The sequence below is a fragment of the Takifugu flavidus genome, chromosome 18 (assembly GCF_003711565.1).
Source record: "Takifugu flavidus isolate HTHZ2018 chromosome 18, ASM371156v2, whole genome shotgun sequence".
NCBI classification, from domain to species: Eukaryota; Metazoa; Chordata; class Actinopteri; order Tetraodontiformes; family Tetraodontidae; genus Takifugu; species Takifugu flavidus.
In genome coordinates, this window is record NC_079537.1 from 2,119,612 (window position 1) to 2,139,526 (window position 19,915).

The window sequence follows — 19,915 nt, forward strand, 5'->3', positions numbered from 1 at the left end:
TCAGAGTGTTACTGTAGAGTTCTGTGATCTAAAAAGGAGAGCCCAAGAGGCAGATTCCAAGAGGGAGATATGAAACTATAAACTTTGAATCTTGAGCAAACAAACACAGGCAAGAGACAATTAGTCATTCACCAACTACATACCATCGGGGCTTTATTTTCATTTAATTTGACATCATTATAAAAACCTGATCAGAACCAATCTGATAGAAAGAAAAAGGACTTCCTTGGCATAATTCTGTGGTATCACATTAGAATAGACTTGGGTACGCAAAGGAAAAGCATCATTTAAAAACGTCTCTAACTACATCTTCCTTTTGGTACATTTTAATTATAATGTAGTTACAGAAACATTTCTGACATCTGCACAAAAACAGAAGACAAATAATTCCCACTTATTCATAAAAAGGCTTCAACAAGTCAAGTTAGGGGGTTTACATTGTCAAAAGTTAACCAAACCTGGTGTAATATATTTATTTATGAATCTATTAATTGCTTTGCTTTGGTTGTGTCAGGACCTTAATGTTGAATGAGTCTGTAAATTGGACAGATTTTGAAAGCAAGACTCTCCCCAGATTCTACAAAAGGGATCAAGTCCAGGTAAATCTTTCCCTTTAACAATAGCAAGCTCTCTCCTGCAAAGTAAAACAGGCTGCAACCTTCTTTGTCCGCATTCCTATAACAGTTGTGTTTTTCCAGAGGAGTGCTCTTATCCTCTTGGCCAGCATTCATTTTAAGTCAATGAGCAATGGTTGCTGCACAGTAACGGCACTTCTCTCCTAAATTCCAAGAGTTTGGCTCAAGGAGAGGCTGTTTCACCCATTACACAGCTCATACATTTAGGAACCTTCCTCCAAAATCCCCGCAGCTCCGCACTCACTGTGCACTCACCTTTGACCTTTGGTGCTGAACAGAGCGAGGACCTGAACGTGAACTGTACTTACGGAGCATCTATGCGGTTTTCCACCACAGGCTGCGTTGCATTCTGTGAATGGCCGCCCTTTAGCATGCAGACTCAAGTGTCTCTGATAACATTTGGTCATCACACCACTTTCGCACGCACCGGGGTTGGGGGGGGGGGGTCAGATAGAGTTGGCCTTTTCCGTCCCTCGCGTATCCTCCGTCGTGCTGTGATATAAACTCTGTGTTCTTTTTCAAACATAATATGTTTTATGAAGGCGAGCCCGCTGCCACGGGGCTGTAAATCTCCTCCTCTCCCCTGCTCTCCAGTGTCAGCGGCGGAGGGTTTTTGTATAATTTGCAGCGCGTTTAATAGCACATTAACATTTAGCAGCCACAGTTCAGTCTGACTGCACTCTGGCACCGGCACAAACTCCCATTTTTATCCACATTACATCAAGCGCAGACGTCCAAATGAAGCAGTTTACTGTGAAAAGCCACTTGCGGCTAATCCTAGCACCACTGAAGGCAGATAATTTCCTCAGTTTATCAGATATTGTAGAAATATGGCTCCATCGGTAGCGCACCTCATAAATGGATACAATTGTCCTAAATAAACAGATGGATTTCACAGTTTAGTTGCACGAGCGGCTACAATTTACAAATATTACAGCAGTTTCTTTTGTGGAAATAATGTTTCAGGAAATATTTACTCGCGCTCTCACACTGTGCAGCAGATTTAATATTGCCACGAGGGGGGCAGAGGTGGGGCAATTTTCTTATGACATGCCGATTTTCAGCTTTAGCTCAATCAGCTCCACATGCAGCGAGAAATGGATGTGGTCTTTTTCATACGGAATTTTGGTTTACACATGGTGGAGTCACACTCAGTCTGTCCTAACAGTCATATAATATGTGCTGTCATCCTGGAAGAGCTTTGTGAAGTCTGAGAAAAGAAGCCCGACGCTGCCATAGTCCTCTGTCATCTGGGTTTCCTCAACTTGAGCTCGGAGACAACAAAATCCTGATAAAGAGCGCGGAGCCACTATCAAAGCAAATGAGTTCCAAATGTGAAGCGAGAAGCTCGTTACAGCACCTAAACACACGGACATGCAAGATTAGTAAATGAGCGGCTGGAATTACCTAGAAGTTAGATTGGAGCTTCCTGGTGGATAGACACTTTTATTGTGACAAACAGAACCGTTAAGTGCTGCTAGCTGGAGCTGCCAATGACGTTAACAATGCAGTGGATAATTAGACCCGTCAATCAAAGGTGTCATTGGGAATACTCTCTAAAAATGAGTGAGAAGAACAGAATACAGTGTGATTTCAAAATGGTGGTTGGATGTCAGGACTACATGGACTCCCAACCTCGTTTCCATCTTTTTCAATGTGTTGGTGGACAGTTAAACAATAAAAGCCTGGTTAGTAGGAAATCATGGTGGGTCTACCACATCATGGAATTCATATGAACTTCACATGGATTCCTTAAATCATACATCTGGCAGTTTAATGTGCACTAATTGTGTGCGTTTACTGATTTGGAGACATATTTAAGGGCATAAATTTCCCAGATCTCTGTAGCGTAGTTATGCATGCAAATGAACATAGATTTTATGGTTTGTGAGCAATATTATTTCCTGTGGGTAGAGTTCAGCTAGAGGCACAAAACTACATTTTTTTGATATGGGAATCAGGATTTCTTAATTTCTTTGCCATCACGCAACACAGCACGACACTTCTGATTTGTGAGAGATTTAAATGAGCCATATCGTCAGCAGCTAGCAGATGCCCCCCGCGCCCCACTGAAAGGCACAACAGGACACTGGCTTCCATCAGTTTTCTGCTAAAGGCCAATTTTTCCTAATCAACATTGCTGGTGGTGCTTGAGTCTCTCATAACACACCCTGGACAGGTGACCAGACAGGACACACAGCACGTTCACGCCTGTTAGAGTCACCACAAACCTCATTTGCATGTATGGACTGTGGGAGAGAACACACACGGGCACAAGCTGAGCATTCACGCCAGAAACATCCGAGCACCAACTGCAGCCAGTACCGGCACCACAGGTGACTGTCCATGAAACAAACAGAAAAAAGACTCGTCCATATGTGGAACATGGTTGGCTCCTTTCTCTCTTGTTATCTGCTGCAGTTCTGTCACATATCGGGCAACAGACGCTTAGAAAGCGGTCACAGATGCCCAACACTCGATTAAGCCCGCATGGACGCGCATCATGGTGGGATTGGTCTGTGACAAGCTCTGATGAATCAAAAGATGCGGCCAGGGTGAATATGTAATGCCGTTAACTTAAAAATAAAAACCTTATGTACTTGGCCAAGGAATTAATTACGATTTTACTGGCTCACTATCGTCTGAGATTACTATAAACTTTTAGTTTAACTGAATATGAGTACAAATACACTTGAATACAGTCCATGCTGACAGAGTTAGTAGCTACATCACCACCTTTACCAATTATATAGTATTTTTGAACATTTATACAAACTTTAACTTTGTTTTCATTTATTTTAAAGCGTCTGCACATGGCTGACAATGCTCCTTAGTGTGGTCGTAGCTTCACTTTCCCAACACCCAGCAAGTGTAGCCAATATTTCCTCACACCAATATGAGCATGGAAGTCACACCAGAAAGCTCAAACCAGCTGCGAAAACTAACAGAAAAGTTTCCCGTTCCAGCACCGCTGATAGTATCAGGGTAGAGATCGCCCTCTGAGGTCTCCGCTTGTCTAATATCACCATGCTTTTATCACCAGCACATGCGGCCGACATTAATTGGATTTTATATCGATATGAATTCTCTGCTGTCAATCTGACGGACAGAAAAGCTACGAGCAGCGTTGGAAACATGTGTTGTCTGTTTCCAGGATCAGCTTGATGCCTGTTGACGGTAAACAGCCATGGAAGACTTGGTGGTGTCGTGGCAGCGCGCTGGCCGACCTGTTCACATCTTGCTCTGGGGTCGTTCAGGCTGGATGGACGTGAGCCTCACCTGAGAAGCCGACCCCAGAACTGCAACACCAACATCTGGATGGCACAGAGCTGTTGCAGAATCAATAATAATAATAAGTCTTTTTTAATGGGATTTGTTGGATCGCTCTTCTTGGGGAGTTACAATTAGCATGATGTATGATAAAACATTTAGGCTGCACTATTGAAACGCTAGCAACATTTTAAAAGAACAGTTTGAAAAGTAAATTAAAACAATGACAGAGACAAATTATTTCTCACTCTGTCTTATTTTGTGGGGCCAAATTGAAATAAACAATATCTGGCGTGTATAGAGCTCCTTCTGTGACCCAAGATGACCTTTCACACAGAAAAAGTAGCAAAATGTTATTTGGAGGAAAATAATGTTTTGTGAATAGTTGCATAATCAGGCCGTCTGGATTTTTTTTTTAAATCAACATTTCTCAGATTATGAAAATAATTTAGCTATATTATAAAGTAGCTAAGGCAACACTGTCAAAAGTTTCTTTGTTGTCTGAATACATTGTGTAATTTAGCTGAAAAATTAAATGTGTGTGTGCCTGCGTGCATGTGGGAGTTTAAATGTCCCACACATGCACACTTGTGGTTATGCTTATAATGAAGGTAATCACAGGAATGCTCAGTCATGCTGCTACTATAACACACCTGCACCTCTCACACTTTTCCCTGCTTCCTCTAAAATTCATCCATGCAATCATGTCACATTCATGTGCACATGGAGCCTCTTATTTTCTTTAGTCTTCGTGATCTGAAGATGGACCCTAGAGATCTGAGTGTGCCAGAGCTCCCTATGAGGACATGTGAAGATGCGTCTGGACCCACAGACTTTTCTATTGTGCTGTTCTGATGAACTGATGTTAAAGGTGATGTTCTCTATAGGTGCCACCTACAGCACCTCTGTCCATCCCAGGGAGAACGATCCCTCATCTGCCGCTCACTTTTAGGTTTCTTTTTTTACCCTAAAATGTTTTTTAAAAGTTTATTCCGACACAGAAAGTGACGCAACTGTGCAGCTTGTAAAGCCCTCTGAGGCAAACAATATTTAGGATTGTCTCCAACCAAATCTGATTTGATAATGAACCAATTGAATATATATGTTCTACATATATCAAGATTAAAAGGAATATAGAGACAATCCCTCTTTCACTGATAATGGGAACTGCAGTCTTCCTGAATAGGAAAAATAAAATTACTCACTAAAATGTGTATAATTCCTTGTAACATCAACAGGAACTTCTGATCTGTGGATGTTTTTTTTTTATATTTAAGAAAGTTGCACATGCAGGAAAGATTGCAAACACATGCGTGCATGCACACGCACGCACACACACACACACACACACACACACACACACACACACAGAGCGAGAGACAACTTTTCTTTCCCGCCATTTCCAGACATTTGTGCTTTTGTGAAAACATGTTTATTTTATTCTTTTACTGTGGACAGGCAGTTAATAACTCTCACCTGACTGAGTTCGCAGAGGAAACTTTACCATGTGAGCCATAAAGAGACTCTGGGAGATGCTCAGCGTCTCCTCCAGCTTTTTAGCTGAGAAATATGATGCTACCTATAGTACATGTGGCCTGTTAGTAAAATATACAGCTTATATGAATCAAACAGTTTGGCTCCAAATGCTGAAAACAGATCCGATTAAGAAATGGGTTCATGTTTGCTCCTGATATTAAAATCAGTAATAATCCAACATAACATAAGATTCACATGCATGTTTCAGCTTGCCACTTGTAGAGACTTGCCTACTGAAATATAAATCGTACCATAGAAAACTATGGATTTATTTCTAACTACAATTTAAAATATAGAAAAATATAGTTTAAATGAGCCAAGAGACTGGAATAAATGTTTGGTTGTAGCTTCACATTATAGTCTTAATTTAGTTTAGAGCACCAGAAGCTAAAACTAATTAAAATCTTTTTTTCCATCACCCCTTTCTTCACTGATTTATAAAGCCCTTAATAAACATATATTTCAATATATAACGAGGCCAAAAAGCCTTAAATAGATGTTTCTTTGAACTTACTTGGGGGTGGGGGTGGGGGGGGGGGGGGGGGGGGGGGGGGGGTGATGTATTAAACTAGAATTGTACATGTTAAAAATGAATAATTTGTCTAGTTTTTAAAATCGTATACTAGTCATTCCCCCTACATCTCACCAACCTGACCCGCTCTCTGCCTTAGAATTAAAACATTATCAAAGGTTTGAAAGGCTTTATTTACCTTACACATGACCAAAAAAAAAAAGCTTTTTAAAAATAGTTGATTGGATGCATTCTTGATTAGAATGTCAGGGATTCTCTTGTGCGCATATTAAAATATTTCACTTTCAAAACAAAATACCGCGTGGATGTGGCTCGAGTGTAATTAGAAACACGGTGCAAATTCATGCCTTCTAAATCCAGATCCGTTTGTGGAAAAGGCTTTGGCTCCAGGGAAAGCAAATTGCCGCCTGCGTTTAAATGACAGTATTTCATATCAACAGAGACGAGGGCGTCGTTTTAACGACAAAGCGCAAACTGCAAGGACGAAAGTTGAGCTCGTAGGTCAATATTTAATGTGCTCAAACCTTGTTATAAAGCTCATGAGACGACTTAAAGCAAAACCTGAAAAATAAGAGTCCAATAAGAGTATTTATCTGATAGTATAAAGCTTCTTCGTGTGTGAATTACCCTCAAAAGTGACCTCCAAAATTTGAAATCGATGTAGTGCTGAATTTTACTGCTGTTTATCCACAAAAAAAAAAATCCTGCTACATCCGAGTCCGTATATTCTCTGCTGCTAGAGGCTAAAAACATCACAATATATTAAATATTTGCAAGTGCAGTTGGAAAATAGCCAAAGTGACGCAACAAAACCCCTTACGCGCTATTCTTCCAGTAAACTAGGCGCATTCATGATCTTCAGCAGGCCACTATGGGGTTAAACAATCGCCTTCCGCTGTATAGAAATGAAGCAACGTGTGAGAATTGAAGGCCCCTTGCGAGTAATATCTGCGAGCTTTTTCAACGCCAGTGTCTTCAATTAAGGCGCTGTCTGGTTGGCAGCCCGGTCTGCAGGGTGGAGGCCCTCCAAAGATTAAAATTCCCACAGCCTGTGGTCTGTGGAGGGGACATTTGAAGAGAAAATATCCAGAGCATCTGTGACTGGAAAACAACTTGGGGTTCTGCTCCGAACGCCGGATTCAGCGCGAACCCACTGAGCTCTTTGACTTAACTGATGTGATGAAGGTCCTTAGGTTTGATCCCCACTGGCTGGTTGCAGTCCGAAGGATTCAGGCCTGGGGAGGTAGATGAATGGTCCTTCACTGAAGCTGCTGAAATGGCGAATATCAGGATTGTGCGCCAAAATCGTTACCGAGGCTTAAAATTGTCTTGTTTTGTGGCCTTTTCCCTGAAAAAAAGAGCCATCGGGTCATCCGATCTAAGCCCCAGCTCATCACATCCCAACATTAAAGCTGAACATTAGGCCTACCGTAATCCTCATAAATAACCATGTTAGTATCCGGACGAATGACCAGGATAAGTTCATATTTAATCACCGTAAATAACCGTGTTGCCCGTATGCGAGAGGCCATAGTCGGATTTATGGCTCCTGCAGCAGCCAGCTTGATGTTAAGAATCGGTTCCGATAATTGTAAAGAAATCAACATTAGAATCAAAGAACTTTTATAAAGGTCAGCTGCAAGTTGAACGTCTCTGCTTGGCCTGTCTGTTTCTCAGCAGTCTCTCTCTGGGAGCCAAGCGATGATTGTATCCCATAAAATATGCACACAAAAAAAAAAAGCAAAAAAGATCGAAGCTCCAATTACCGTAACGCAGAACATAAAAAAATAATCAAATTACGCTCCAGATGAGAACTGCAGCTCCAGAGATGTCCTGGCCTGTGAGGATCCGAGCTGCGCTTCGCTTGGTGACGGAGTCTCTGAGAACCCTGGTCCTGCAGGAAGGTTGCAACAGCCCAGGTTCGCTTTTACAGTCCTCGCAACCACAAGCCATATATCAGCTCCATAAAACCAAAGTAACCGCCTTAATATGGGCTTTTTATTGTGGCATTAAAGTGACCCCCCCAAAAAAGTAGTTCTAGTAGTTTGCGTTGTAAAGACAAGGGGCAGTGCCCACGTAGGGCGCGATTTAATGACGCTCGTTAACAAAAAATGACTGTTAATCTACCAATAAAACAGCCAGACCCTGCAGCTCCGAGGGAAAAGCTAGATTTAGAGAGAGGGTGAATAATTAAACATACCTAGGTGTGAATTTTACTTGATGGGATAGAAAATATCTCTGCTTCAAGTGACGTTTGGACGGATGATGGTTTCAACTTGGACGCGCTCGTTTTTCAGATATTTGCATTTTGCTATACCCAGTGAAGAAGAGAGAATAAACATGCAAATAAATGTAATTGCGCCACTTATTTGTCTCAGCCTCGCGCCTCAAGCTGTCCAGACGAGGCTGGTTTTAAATCACTCCGGTTTAACAGCAGTCATATACGCGCGGGTTGAATATACGGACGAGCCGCTCATTCTGCATATTGCATATAAATAAGACCATTCATTTGGGAGAGAGGAATGTATTTAACTGGAAGAGAGAGAGACTCCCGCATGCAGGATTGATTTACGCTTCACTGACGCTTCATCGGGCTCGAAGAAAAGGTCCGGCCAATCATTTTGCGCCAAGCGCACACCCCCGCGCACAACTGCGAAGCTGAAACACTTTGTTTCGCTATTGTGACCAAGTTATTTGAGGGAGAGAGAGAGAGAGAGAGAGAGAGAGAGAGAGAGAGAGAGAGAGAGACGGGAAGCGAAGGGAGGGGGCGAGTTAGCAAAGGGCAGAAGAGAGAAAGAGAAATAGACAGAAGGGAAGAGTAAAATCTCGTAATGTCTCTCTTCTTGTTCTCCATCTATTAAAATCGCGTTGCGTCGCAGATAATGTCCGAGAATGTCCATTTCTGGGACTTTGAGCAACTATTACGTGGACTCCATTATAAGTCACGAGAGTGACGACCTCTCAGCGTCCACTCGGTTTCCCAGCGTTCAGTATTCCGGCTCGAGCTCCGCCGCGGCCGCTAACGGAAGGCAGCCCGGGGGCGCGGTGCACGCCGAGCATCCTCACCCGGAGCCGTACCCGTCCTGCAGCTTCCAGCCGAAGCCTCCGGTCTTCTCGTCTTCGTGGAGCCCCTTCAGTCCGCACCACGGTGCCAGCAGCCTGCCGGCCGTCTACCACCCGTATCTCCCCGCGCAGCACGTCCCCTCCGCGGACACACGCTACCTCCGCTCATGGCTGGACTGCGCGCCGCGCGGCTCCGAGTCCGTCCAGGGCCACACGGGTCAGGTCAAGCTGGAACCGCAGCTCGGTCATCTCGGAGGCGAGATTCCAGCCAAGCTCAGCGGACAGCACCCGCACGACAACCCCGCGTACATGCTGGAGTCGACGACCACGGCTTCGCGAGACCTGAGCCACCATCCGGCGGCCATCCCGGGAGCAGGGTTCGAGGAAAATAAGGACATTTGTGACGGGAGCGAGGACAAAGACGGCCTGGATCAAAGTAAGTTATTAGAACAGGAAATAGCGAGCTGGAGAGTAAGGGAGAGAGAGTGAGAGAGGGAGATTGTAAACGCTTTTAATGCCGCCATAAAACAAGAACAAAGAGCCGGAGAGCCAAAAAGCCCCCACCTTCTACTTTCTGCTGTGTTTACTGTTCTATTTGTCCACTATCATCCAGCTCCTTTCGCGTCCGCCATTGGAAACGTTCCGAATAATCTCGAAACTCCAGCGTCGAGTTCTCTTTCTCCAAGTAGCGCTTCCCATTCCCAGTGTTCCTAGTCGCGCTTCCCATTCCCAGTGTTCCTAATCACATAGACCGTTTGCAGTGTAATTAACTCCACGTCAACAAGACTCAATAGCGAAAATCACTTTAATTAAAGGGCTTTTATTTTAAAGGACACAATCTAAGACGTGTAAGTGGTGAAAGGCGATTAGATGAGGAATTCTACGGACTTGAATTCAACTCTAAAAAAGACGAATTCAATACTTGTATATGTGATCTACGCAGGCTGTGTATCGAACTTGAGTGTTTCATTGCGTAAATTCAAATAGTGCTAAAACCTCTAACCCTGATAAGAAAAAAATTCATACCGGGTGTCCCTTTCTAAAAATTCTAAATAATAAAGAACGTTTTAATAGGTTCATTGGCCGTATGTGCTCTTATATTCAGATCGAAATTGATCTAAATCCATTTCAGCAGTTGTGGTGGTTGAGTTTGTGCATGAGCGGCTGCCCACAGACGCATGAGTTTGAGTTCTAACAGTTCAAACTGAGAACTCACAATCTGAAGCAATGTCAGCACCCGCAGACGTGCAGGCCTCGTCCTCCCGCTGCGTGCACACCGATTTCACGTTCGGTCATATCACCCTGCCTCTTACTTGCGGGCCAGGAAATAGAAGCGTTAGTTTTATATCTCATGGTAGATAAGGGGGCCGCGGTTTCACTTTGACATTGACACGCACTCTGTCAGGGCCTCTATTTCTCTCTTTCCACTGCAGAGTCAGGTGCACGGAGCTCCGAACATGAGAGCAAAATGTTTCTCTCAGATGTCGTCAACCTTTGGCTGTGCTTGCCTCGTCTGCTTTTATGGAATCAAAAAAAGGAATCATGAAAGAGGCCAGGTCGTCCATCACTGACCCGGCGGCTCGGGGCTGCAAGAGAGCAGCAGAGGCCTCATAACTCAGCCTGCAGCAGGGGCTGGTCTCAGTGCGCGGTCGAGACAGAGAAGAGCTCTGCACTCTATAAATCTCCGGGAGCTCTAGAATCACACTTGGGCCTACATCTGATCATAATTTCATTAAAGGCGAGGCAAACAATCCCCGACTTAAATCGTGAGAAACACCTTTGCTCATCATTTTGAAAGGCGACGCAAATAGCGACGCGGGCGTGAGTTTTAATGAAATATGAAGCGTAAAGTTTAGAGATCACAGCAAATATTTAGCTACATCCTGTCCAATAGTCAGGTAAAGGCTCTCGATCAAATACTCCGGTCATGAAGGACATGAAGCTTCTGTTTGCGCCATAAAAGTCACAAAGGCGCAAATGTTTTGCTTATTACAGTCTTTGCCAGCGCGCAGTGCTGTAGCCTGTGACTGTCGTATTTTAGATGTGCTCTGGTTGCAATAATGATATTCTACCTGTCGTAGAATCGCATCGTGTTGATGTAAAGCCGCCGAGCGTTCGGTCATGATACCGAGCGGGTTTGTTCTGCTTTGCCTCATCAGGCCACACTCGCAATTCATCCATCATACCCAAATCTTTTACAGCGCGTCCTGACTTTGCCAGATGTACAAAAATACCCTAAAAAGACATGTAGGGTGTCTATTTCCTCTCCAACTTATTTATTTCAGAGATCCTTTTAAGTTTAATCCAAGTTGAATGCAGAGGGAATCTTCTCTCCCCGCAAACCCCGACGGATAAATTAAATCGCTCCCAGTTAAGAGCGGCCCGTCAGAGCGTGTGACCGTGCGATATTAGCGCGTGCATTCCGCGTGCACGACCGTGAGAAACGAGAAGATGAGATGCCTGTGCAACAGTGATGACTTTTCAGATAAAGAACGTAATATCACCAGTGTTACGCATATTTTGATAGTGCGCACGCTGGCGCGCCTATAAGGTCTGTCACCATCTCGTTTTTTCTCTGTCTTAAACAAACACAACCGCGGAGACACACACACACACACACACACACACACACACACACACACACACACACACACACACACACATATCATTACGACATCTGACCGTCGTGGCTTCACGTATTCCCTTCTTTATAGCCGTGGAGGTTCAGCCCGTTGCAGAAAAAGATACATTTCCCATTAGAATCTCAGTTTATTGTTCCGGTTTGATTTTGGATGTTGCTGCGTTTCAGTGTTGAGAGCAGTTCCACTCCCACCAGTAGATGGCAGCAAAGCTTGTTTACCACACGCCCCGTTGCTCACACAGCAACTACTGAACATTGAGCATTAGTGCAAAAATCTGCGTTTTTTACTGGTAAACGCAACTATTCTGAGCTTAAGGTCACAGAAAAACACAGAATGGCAAATGATTCCCAGGGAAACCACTTGAAAGTTGGCGAGTGGAACCATTCTCTTTCTCTGTAATTTTAGTCGAAATACTGTACGAAACTTTGTTGTGAAACAAGAACCACGTTTTTCTTTCTATCAGTTTGTCTTCAGCCAGCTGCACTGGGGCTGGGAGAGAGAAAAGTTGACTTATGTGGTATTTTTCATGGCTCCAACTGTTTTTTTATCATGAAAAAAAAAACGGTATGGTGTTTAGTTGAGTTTGGAGGTTTTTCCTACTTACAGCTTCAATTTTGACATATTGGGTAGTTCTTGGAACATTTTCACTTCTGTTGTATAAAGGTTACAGTTCTGCTAATTAGCTAGATGAATATATGTCTTTGTCTACATGATTTATGGTAATTATTGTAAATCTGATTTAAAGAGATCCAAAAACAGATCAAATAGTACACAGATTCCACATACCCACAAATATATAATAGTTAAAATGACTTGTTACATGGATGAAAACAAGGTTTTTCTTATTCATTTATTACCCAATAAGGCTGCAAATCATTATTTGAGCACGTAAACACATTTATTTGGTAGTCAGCTTTTTATTTGAGTATGTGTTGTTTATTTGCTCTTATTTGTATATTTTGAGCAGGCAACTGGCTCCAGTCTTGTCTGGAAAAGGCCTACTTATTGACTTTTATTGACAATGAAAGTGATGTCGCCAAATAGATATTCAAACTTGTATCCAGTTAAAGTTTCCGTGCAACCACAGATTCTGCTTATGTTAGAGATCTTGGACATCTCCAGTGAACTACTCTCTATCGTTGCACTGCCACTGCTGCTGGGCAGAGAACAAAAGTTATTAACTTATAACACCGTCCAAACAACCCCATTAATTGTCGCGTTCCTATTGGTGGCCGAGTGAGTGTGTGCAAGGGCTGGCTGGACGGCAGCGTTTCCAGAGGGATATAAAATATGATTTCTGGAAAAGTAATAACATGCCTGTGGGATATATGAGAGGTCAATTTCTGGGACGACTGAAGGTGAAATTGTAAAGGGGAGGGAGAAGGCGACGGGGCGATGGTTGTAGTGCAACAATTTTGATCACTGCTCCGAAGCTAGTGACATTCATCACAGTGCACGCACTCTCCCAGGCAAAGGAAAAGACACACATTCACCTCCAATCGAACATATTCTGCTCCGGGGCCACAGATTTGCCAGTCTCCTCATCCGTACAGCTGTCAGTGAAGCCTCTCACCTCTGCAGATACAGGAACAGAGCCTCAAGAGAAAACACCTCTAACCTCGCGCCCATATTGTTTCTTTTTATCTGCACCATCCTAATGTCTTCAGACTCCTTGGGAAATAAAATCCATAACGTCCACCAGCAGCACCCCAGCTCACCATCCTCCTCCTCTTCTCCTAGGCCGGTTTGTCATCCTGGATGACAGCCACGGACTTGGCAGACCTCTGAGCGTAATGGATGGTCCTGGAGGTGATTATACATCCGGGGAATGCAAAGCAACCAATTTGCCATGCGACAAAAGAGCCCCCACCTCACCCTCCAGCCTCTCTTCACCTCTTTACCAGGCATTATTTTTCTCTGAGATGAAATCGATCCTCTACATGCTGATCATGTTGGAGAAAATTGACTCTAGAGGGTATTAGGGACATATTTACTGATGAAGGCCACTAACCAACCTGTCTGGTGAGAAGTATAGGGAGGCTTGTTTTCAGCAATAGATATTACTTCTTCATATGTTTGATCTGAGAATGAAATGTTGTTGTGATTAGGACATTATTCTTCTGCCTAGTATGTTTTAATTCGGTTGGCTGCACGAACCCTCAATCAAGGGACACATGTCTGATCCGCTGGTTTGATGCCAATGATGAACCATCAGGCAGTTCCTTTGTAGTGGCCATGATGTGTTGATGCAGTGCTCCTTATTTAGACCTAGAAAATAGATGAGACGCAGACAGGAAGGAAGATGAAGGCATGATGTGCAAAATATGACATCTTTTACAAAATGGCTTCCAAGCCGACTTTTGGGTTACATTTGAAATGTCAATCTGCAATAGATGTCTAAAACAGTGAGTTATTAGTGCTAATTCATGTTCATTCAATTCATGCTTATTCCGAGGAAAAATACACCCAAATAAGCAGTTACAAAAGTCTAAAATGTTCCTTAAACTTAGGCAATGTTTTTGTAAACTTAAGTCAGGATATTTACCAGTGTCTGCAAAATTTATGCTGCAATAAGATCACTCCCAGTCCATTATTTTAGTGATCATGTGTAAAACCTGAAGTGAACTCTAGGATTTAGTGCAGTTTTAGTTCATTTTTATTCTCCCAGTTGACAGTAATGGTTGTAACACAACATTAGACTATGAAGTTTTTAAATAGAAATGATTCAAATCGAAAAACACTGTTAGTGTTGTCACACAGGCCATCTTTTGTTCGGAGTTGGGCAAGAGGGAAAAAAAATCATTATGAATGTCATATGCCATTGCGTGAATCGCCTTGGCATCAATGCAATCTATTTGTCACAGTGGTAAAATAGTCCCAGTGAAATTGAAGACAGACGGTGAATACATCAGTTGGGGAAAAGGGCGACTCCTCAGTGAGGGACACACAGATTCTGTCTGACTCCAAAGCATTTGAGTGCTTCTGTCGCCCTTCCTGCCATTTTATGACAGACGAATATGGCCGTGTCTTCAGACAGGACAGGACAGGACGGTCTCCTTTACAACCGCTTGTCTCGGTGGAGCTTTTATGCTTCTGACTGCCAGGAAATTAATAAATAACAATCGATTTAAGTCCAAAGATTTGGGTTGTACTTGTTCTTTATGTTTTAATCAGTTAAAAATAATCCTGCTTGTTAGGTTTGGCACAACTTGAATAAAATGTAGAGGCTTTACATGTCGTAACTAATATAACACTTACAGGTAGCTCTTTGTGACCGTGAAGTTATGCTGGGAGCTTCATAGTTGGGATTCCTCAGGGCTTTGTAGAGAGCAAGAGCAAATAGTCGACCTGAAACTAGAAACTCAAGTCCTAAACAAGGAGTCCTTGCTAATTGCATCAGTGTGAAAGCTATAAAGAGTGTTCTGGCAGTGGTAGGGGGTAGGGAAGACATGGTGGCCTGCAAATAAAACAGATGGAATAAATATTTGATTCAAAGCAGAAGATTCATTTCAAAAATGTTAAATGTTTGCAGCATTGTTTACTGCGTGAATGTAATTAGGCTTATGTCTGCGTGCATGGAGATACCGACAGATTTAAATCAATTCAATATGTGGGAATTTTCACGATGACAAGTACAGATTAAATATTTCATATTATTTTCTCATTAAAGGATAACATAATAATTTGGTCAACTAAAAGATAAGATAGAAAAAGATAGATAATGGTAATTTTTCCTTTTGCCCCCCCCCCCCCCCAAAAAAAACCCTACCACACACACACACACACATACACACACACACACCACACCACACACACACACACACACACACAGACAACTTTTCTTGATTGGCGGCCTGGAAAAGGAGATATAAATTTAGTTAGTTAGTTAGATTATTTTGATCATTGGATAAGTTTATTGTGGTGTCGTCAGATGTGAGATGACAACAGTAGGTTGGACAAAACATTAAACGCTTTTACGCAAAATATGTAACTTTTACGCACGACAAGGGAATAAATCGATAAGTAATTTCTTTTTGGATTAATTTTAAAAGTTGGCTTTCTTTTGCTTCTCTCTCCTTCAGATGACCCGTCTGCAAATTGGTTACATGCGCGCTCCTCCCGGAAGAAGCGATGTCCGTACACCAAATATCAGACGCTCGAGCTGGAGAAGGAGTTCCTCTTTAACATGTACCTCACGCGGGACCGGAGGCACGAGGTGGCGCGCGCGCTCAACCTGACGGAGCGGCAGGTCAAGATCTGGTTCCAGAACCGTAGGATGAAAATGAAGAAACAGAGCAAGGACCAACCAAAGGACTAGCACACAATCCACCATCTCTCTCTCTCGTTCTCTCTCTTATACACACATACACACACACGCACGCACACACGCACGCACAGGGGCGTCATTGTGGAAGTGAATGCTGAAAGTTTCCACTCACTTTACTGATCAATGGCATTACTGATCAGCGACAGAAGAAAGGACACCGCTGTGTTGGGAAGGCTGCCTATTAACAGAACCGTGCACCCATTTGAGGTTGGATTCCGGGTGATGGGTCCAACCTCAAAGACTTACAGCTCTTCCTCCCAAATCCTCCCTTATCTAATTCAGATTTGATGTTGGAACGGCGGGCTGGTTGTGATATTTCTAGCTCCTCTTCGTCTTTATATAATGCTTCCAGCTTGATATTGCGCAAGCTTCCTGACGGAGAAGAAGGAAAACTTCAGTTGTGCCGTAGAAAGATATGCAAAAACACATGGTTTTATTTTCTCAAAAACTGCTTTTCTTATTTGGTTATTTATTGTTCACTTTCTGAGAGTTGCAGTTACGAAACGAAGGATTATTGCTATCATCAATTACACACACAGACACACAGCGCATCTTATATCTATTTTAAGCTCTTATATTCGTTTCATAGACATCCTGCCTGGTCCATGAAGGAGCGCCGTTAATTCCCCCGTTGTCTTGGCTGAGGAAAACCTCCACAATGGGAGCTCTGCCCGTTTTAAAAACAAGGGAGCTCAGTAGCGTCTGCTGTCGATGAGGTCAAAACTCCCTTAATAACAAAAATACGCAAATACACAAACCTTTCCGCTACCTCTTCACGCGTTTTAAACGCTCTAGCGTCGGTTTCCATCGATCCTCTGTTGCTATATCCTTGTCTTATCACCCTGATGTAAACAGGGTTCACCTAAAGCCACAGAGGGCACAATGGGTCACTTCTGAACTCACAACATGTCTTCAAGCGCATCCAAAAATCATTCCATCCAAAAGATAATAATGAACCATCCTCAAACGAGGCGCTTTTTGTGACCACTCATAAAGGTATGAACGGATCGTCTGGAACGTATATCACACATGGACGCCTTTTCTTACCGGTGCAAATCGTTCATCTTATTTCCCGATACCGTGGAGAAAGCTTTTCAGGCGTGTAAAACACACAGTCTTTCGCACACCTCCGCTTTCTTTTTCCATTGTGCATGTAAAGTGTCAATTCCATTGCATTTTAAGAAAGAATCTGCTCTATTTTTATACATACGGTATGTGGTTTCGGTTAGTATCTGCTATGCAATGCAGGTTATACTGAACGAAAAAATAATGGAGCCACGACAGACTCACATTTTTACTGACACATTTTTAAACGTTTATTTTAAGGCCTGGAAAGGTCCCGGAAATAGAATCCGTGGAAATTATTTAGGAGCTCCTTATAATCAGATTTAACAAAGCACTACAAATTTACTCTAGCTAGAAAAATGCTTGAGCAATAGTGACAGTGTGATGCGCGTTACACTCAAGTTTATGCAGAATTTTATTGATCACAGTGTTTAAATATGAAGTGGTATTGTAAAGGAGGCGTTGAATTAAAGTGTCGGCGTCCGGTGGCAGCTTTATGGACGGATCATAAACACGCCAACGTGTTTTAAAGTTTACAGCTGTGTGTGTGTGTGTGTGTGTGTGTGTGTGTGTGTGTGTGTGTGTGTGTGTGTGTGTGTGTGTGTGTGTGTGTGTGCTTGACTGAGAGAGAGATAGTGAAAACGCCGGATTAAAAACAGTTCACATGATTGCGTAAATAATTGGTTAGCGTTTTTGGAAAAATAATAATAAAAAAATAATACGCACACATACACGTAACAACAGTTAAAGAACTACATATAAGCTCCTTCTCTTTAATTTGGTAAGATGTTAATTCTTCTCCTAAAATCTCTGCTTTTCCCGACAAACAGCGTTGAAATTTTCTAAGTAAACATGTTTACAAGATTTTGCGCATGCCTCGACTTAACTGAAGTCGTCTTTTAGTCGTTTAGCTCTTTGTGTGTTCAGTCTATCAGAGGGTAATGCTTGCTGAATAACTAAACCAGTCAAAATAGAGTTGTTTTTTCCCTATGTGAAATATTTCTAATTTATTGTATATAAAGTGAGTAACCTCGTCTTTCGTATTTGGAATGAGTTCGATATGCTGAAAGCTGTTTTGTCGTATCGGAACATGGCATCTTACTGTAATATAGATGTGTTTTTCTACTATATGTCATGTTCTTTAGATTCTGTTTTTCATGTCCTTGTGCCGACTGTCTGAATGACCTGTTCTGATGTCAGTCTGACGAGCTTTTTATGTTGAATGGTATCTCTGGGATACAGAGGAAGAAAAAGAATTGATTAAAATGGTTTCCTGTATCTAAATGATCGTTTCTATTATACTTAATGCTTTCAGCCTTTTTCATAATTCATCAGCGTCTGTATTCACACTTCTAACTGGCGGATGAAGCTTGTGAAGTGCTTGCTTTTTTAGTTTTGTTTTCCTATATTAACTGACTCAAACCCAAGCCGTGATCACCGCAGAGAAGGAAGGCCTCGGCAGCTCTCTCCCTCTCAGCCGTGTGAAATGTTCCAAATCTTTGTTTGTTGAACTGCCTTCTGCGTATTGTCTCCCGTTCCTCTGTGAGGTGGCACTGCTCATGTTGGATTCCAATTAAAGACTTTACAGTACACGCTGCCATGCGTCATTGCACTGCGTTTCTGCACGTTCCCGCAGACAATTAAATATCTGGGAGACAATGTGGGGGAGCGGCACTGATTTAAAGCTCAAATCGAACATTTATCTAATTTCCGTGTGAGAGAGCGTTCATCCTGTCCTGCGGGTGCGAATGATGGGAAAGTTGAGAGCGAGCAATCAGCTTTCCTCTCGTATTCTTTTTTGCTTCCCCGGATTAAATTCGCTCTCAGTGGGGAGAAAGAAAGAGACGCAGGCGAGGAGTGAGGGGGTTTGAGGTGGGGGGAGTGCCGAGGGAGAGAAAGAGGAGGATGAGCCAGCATGTGTTTAAAATATGTGTCTCTTCAGTTGTACACACCGAAAAGGAGATGGGGCGTCTGTTTGGCTGCAACACCAAAAGACTGTCATAAACCCATAAACACCACCCCCGCTCCCACCTCCCCACCCACGCAGATGATGAGTGCATTCATTAGGAGAGTCGTCATCCCTCCATTAGTAGCCTGTGAAGCCGCTGCGGTTCCCCTGTTTGCCTCTGCACCAAAAGCCTGAAAGACAGCGAGTCTACACTGGCTGGCGTCCCACCGCACCAGCACCATCATCACAAGGCGGAGTGCGCGTTGTGTTCAAAAGCTGTCGTGTGTTGCTCTTCATGCACACTTCAAACTTAGTCAACGGCGGGGTGGTGCAAAACACTAAATGCGGAGTTCCAGCACTTTCCACATATTGCAAACCTCAAAACCTGAAGCAGTTGCTATGGTTACACCCGGGATTTTACAAGGTCACGCTATATTCAAACACTGAAATGTTCTTCAATGTTACACCCGTCCAAATATCATTGATATATATATATATATATATATATAATATATATATATATATATTATATATATATATATATATATATATATATTATATATATATATATATATCACAGCCAGCCTCCATAAATCAATTTATTTCTAATTGAATCTTATTTACAAAACATTAATTCAGAGCAAGTGACCTGCAGGTCACCATCACACTTTCACTGCCAATTAATTTGGTTATTAATTAGGAGAGGCACCCATCAGTGGCCAGCAAGTAATGGCAGCGAGGTAAACCTCAGAGAAGACCCTTGTGCAGGGCGGACAGCCGTCTGCCCGGAAAAAACCGATGCATCTAATGAAGGCTTGGGAATAATTCAGCAGAGAACTGCACATCTGATGCCTTGTTGTGCAGCCAAGTCCCTTTTAAAATAAATCTTCAAATATA

The 19,915-nt window shown here is 42.8% G+C and overlaps 1 protein-coding gene across 1 annotated transcript; it reads left to right on the top strand.

The window, feature by feature from the left end:
• The first annotated feature begins 8,706 nt into the window (after positions 1–8,706).
• hoxb9a (homeobox B9a) lies at positions 8,707–18,667 on the top strand. Its single transcript, XM_057015193.1, has 2 exons — positions 8,707–9,472; positions 15,761–18,667. The coding sequence occupies exons 1-2, from the start codon at positions 8,866–8,868 to the stop codon at positions 15,994–15,996; spliced, it is 843 nt and encodes a 280-aa protein (XP_056871173.1). The 5' UTR covers positions 8,707–8,865; the 3' UTR covers positions 15,997–18,667.
• The last annotated feature ends 1,248 nt before the right edge of the window (positions 18,668–19,915 follow it).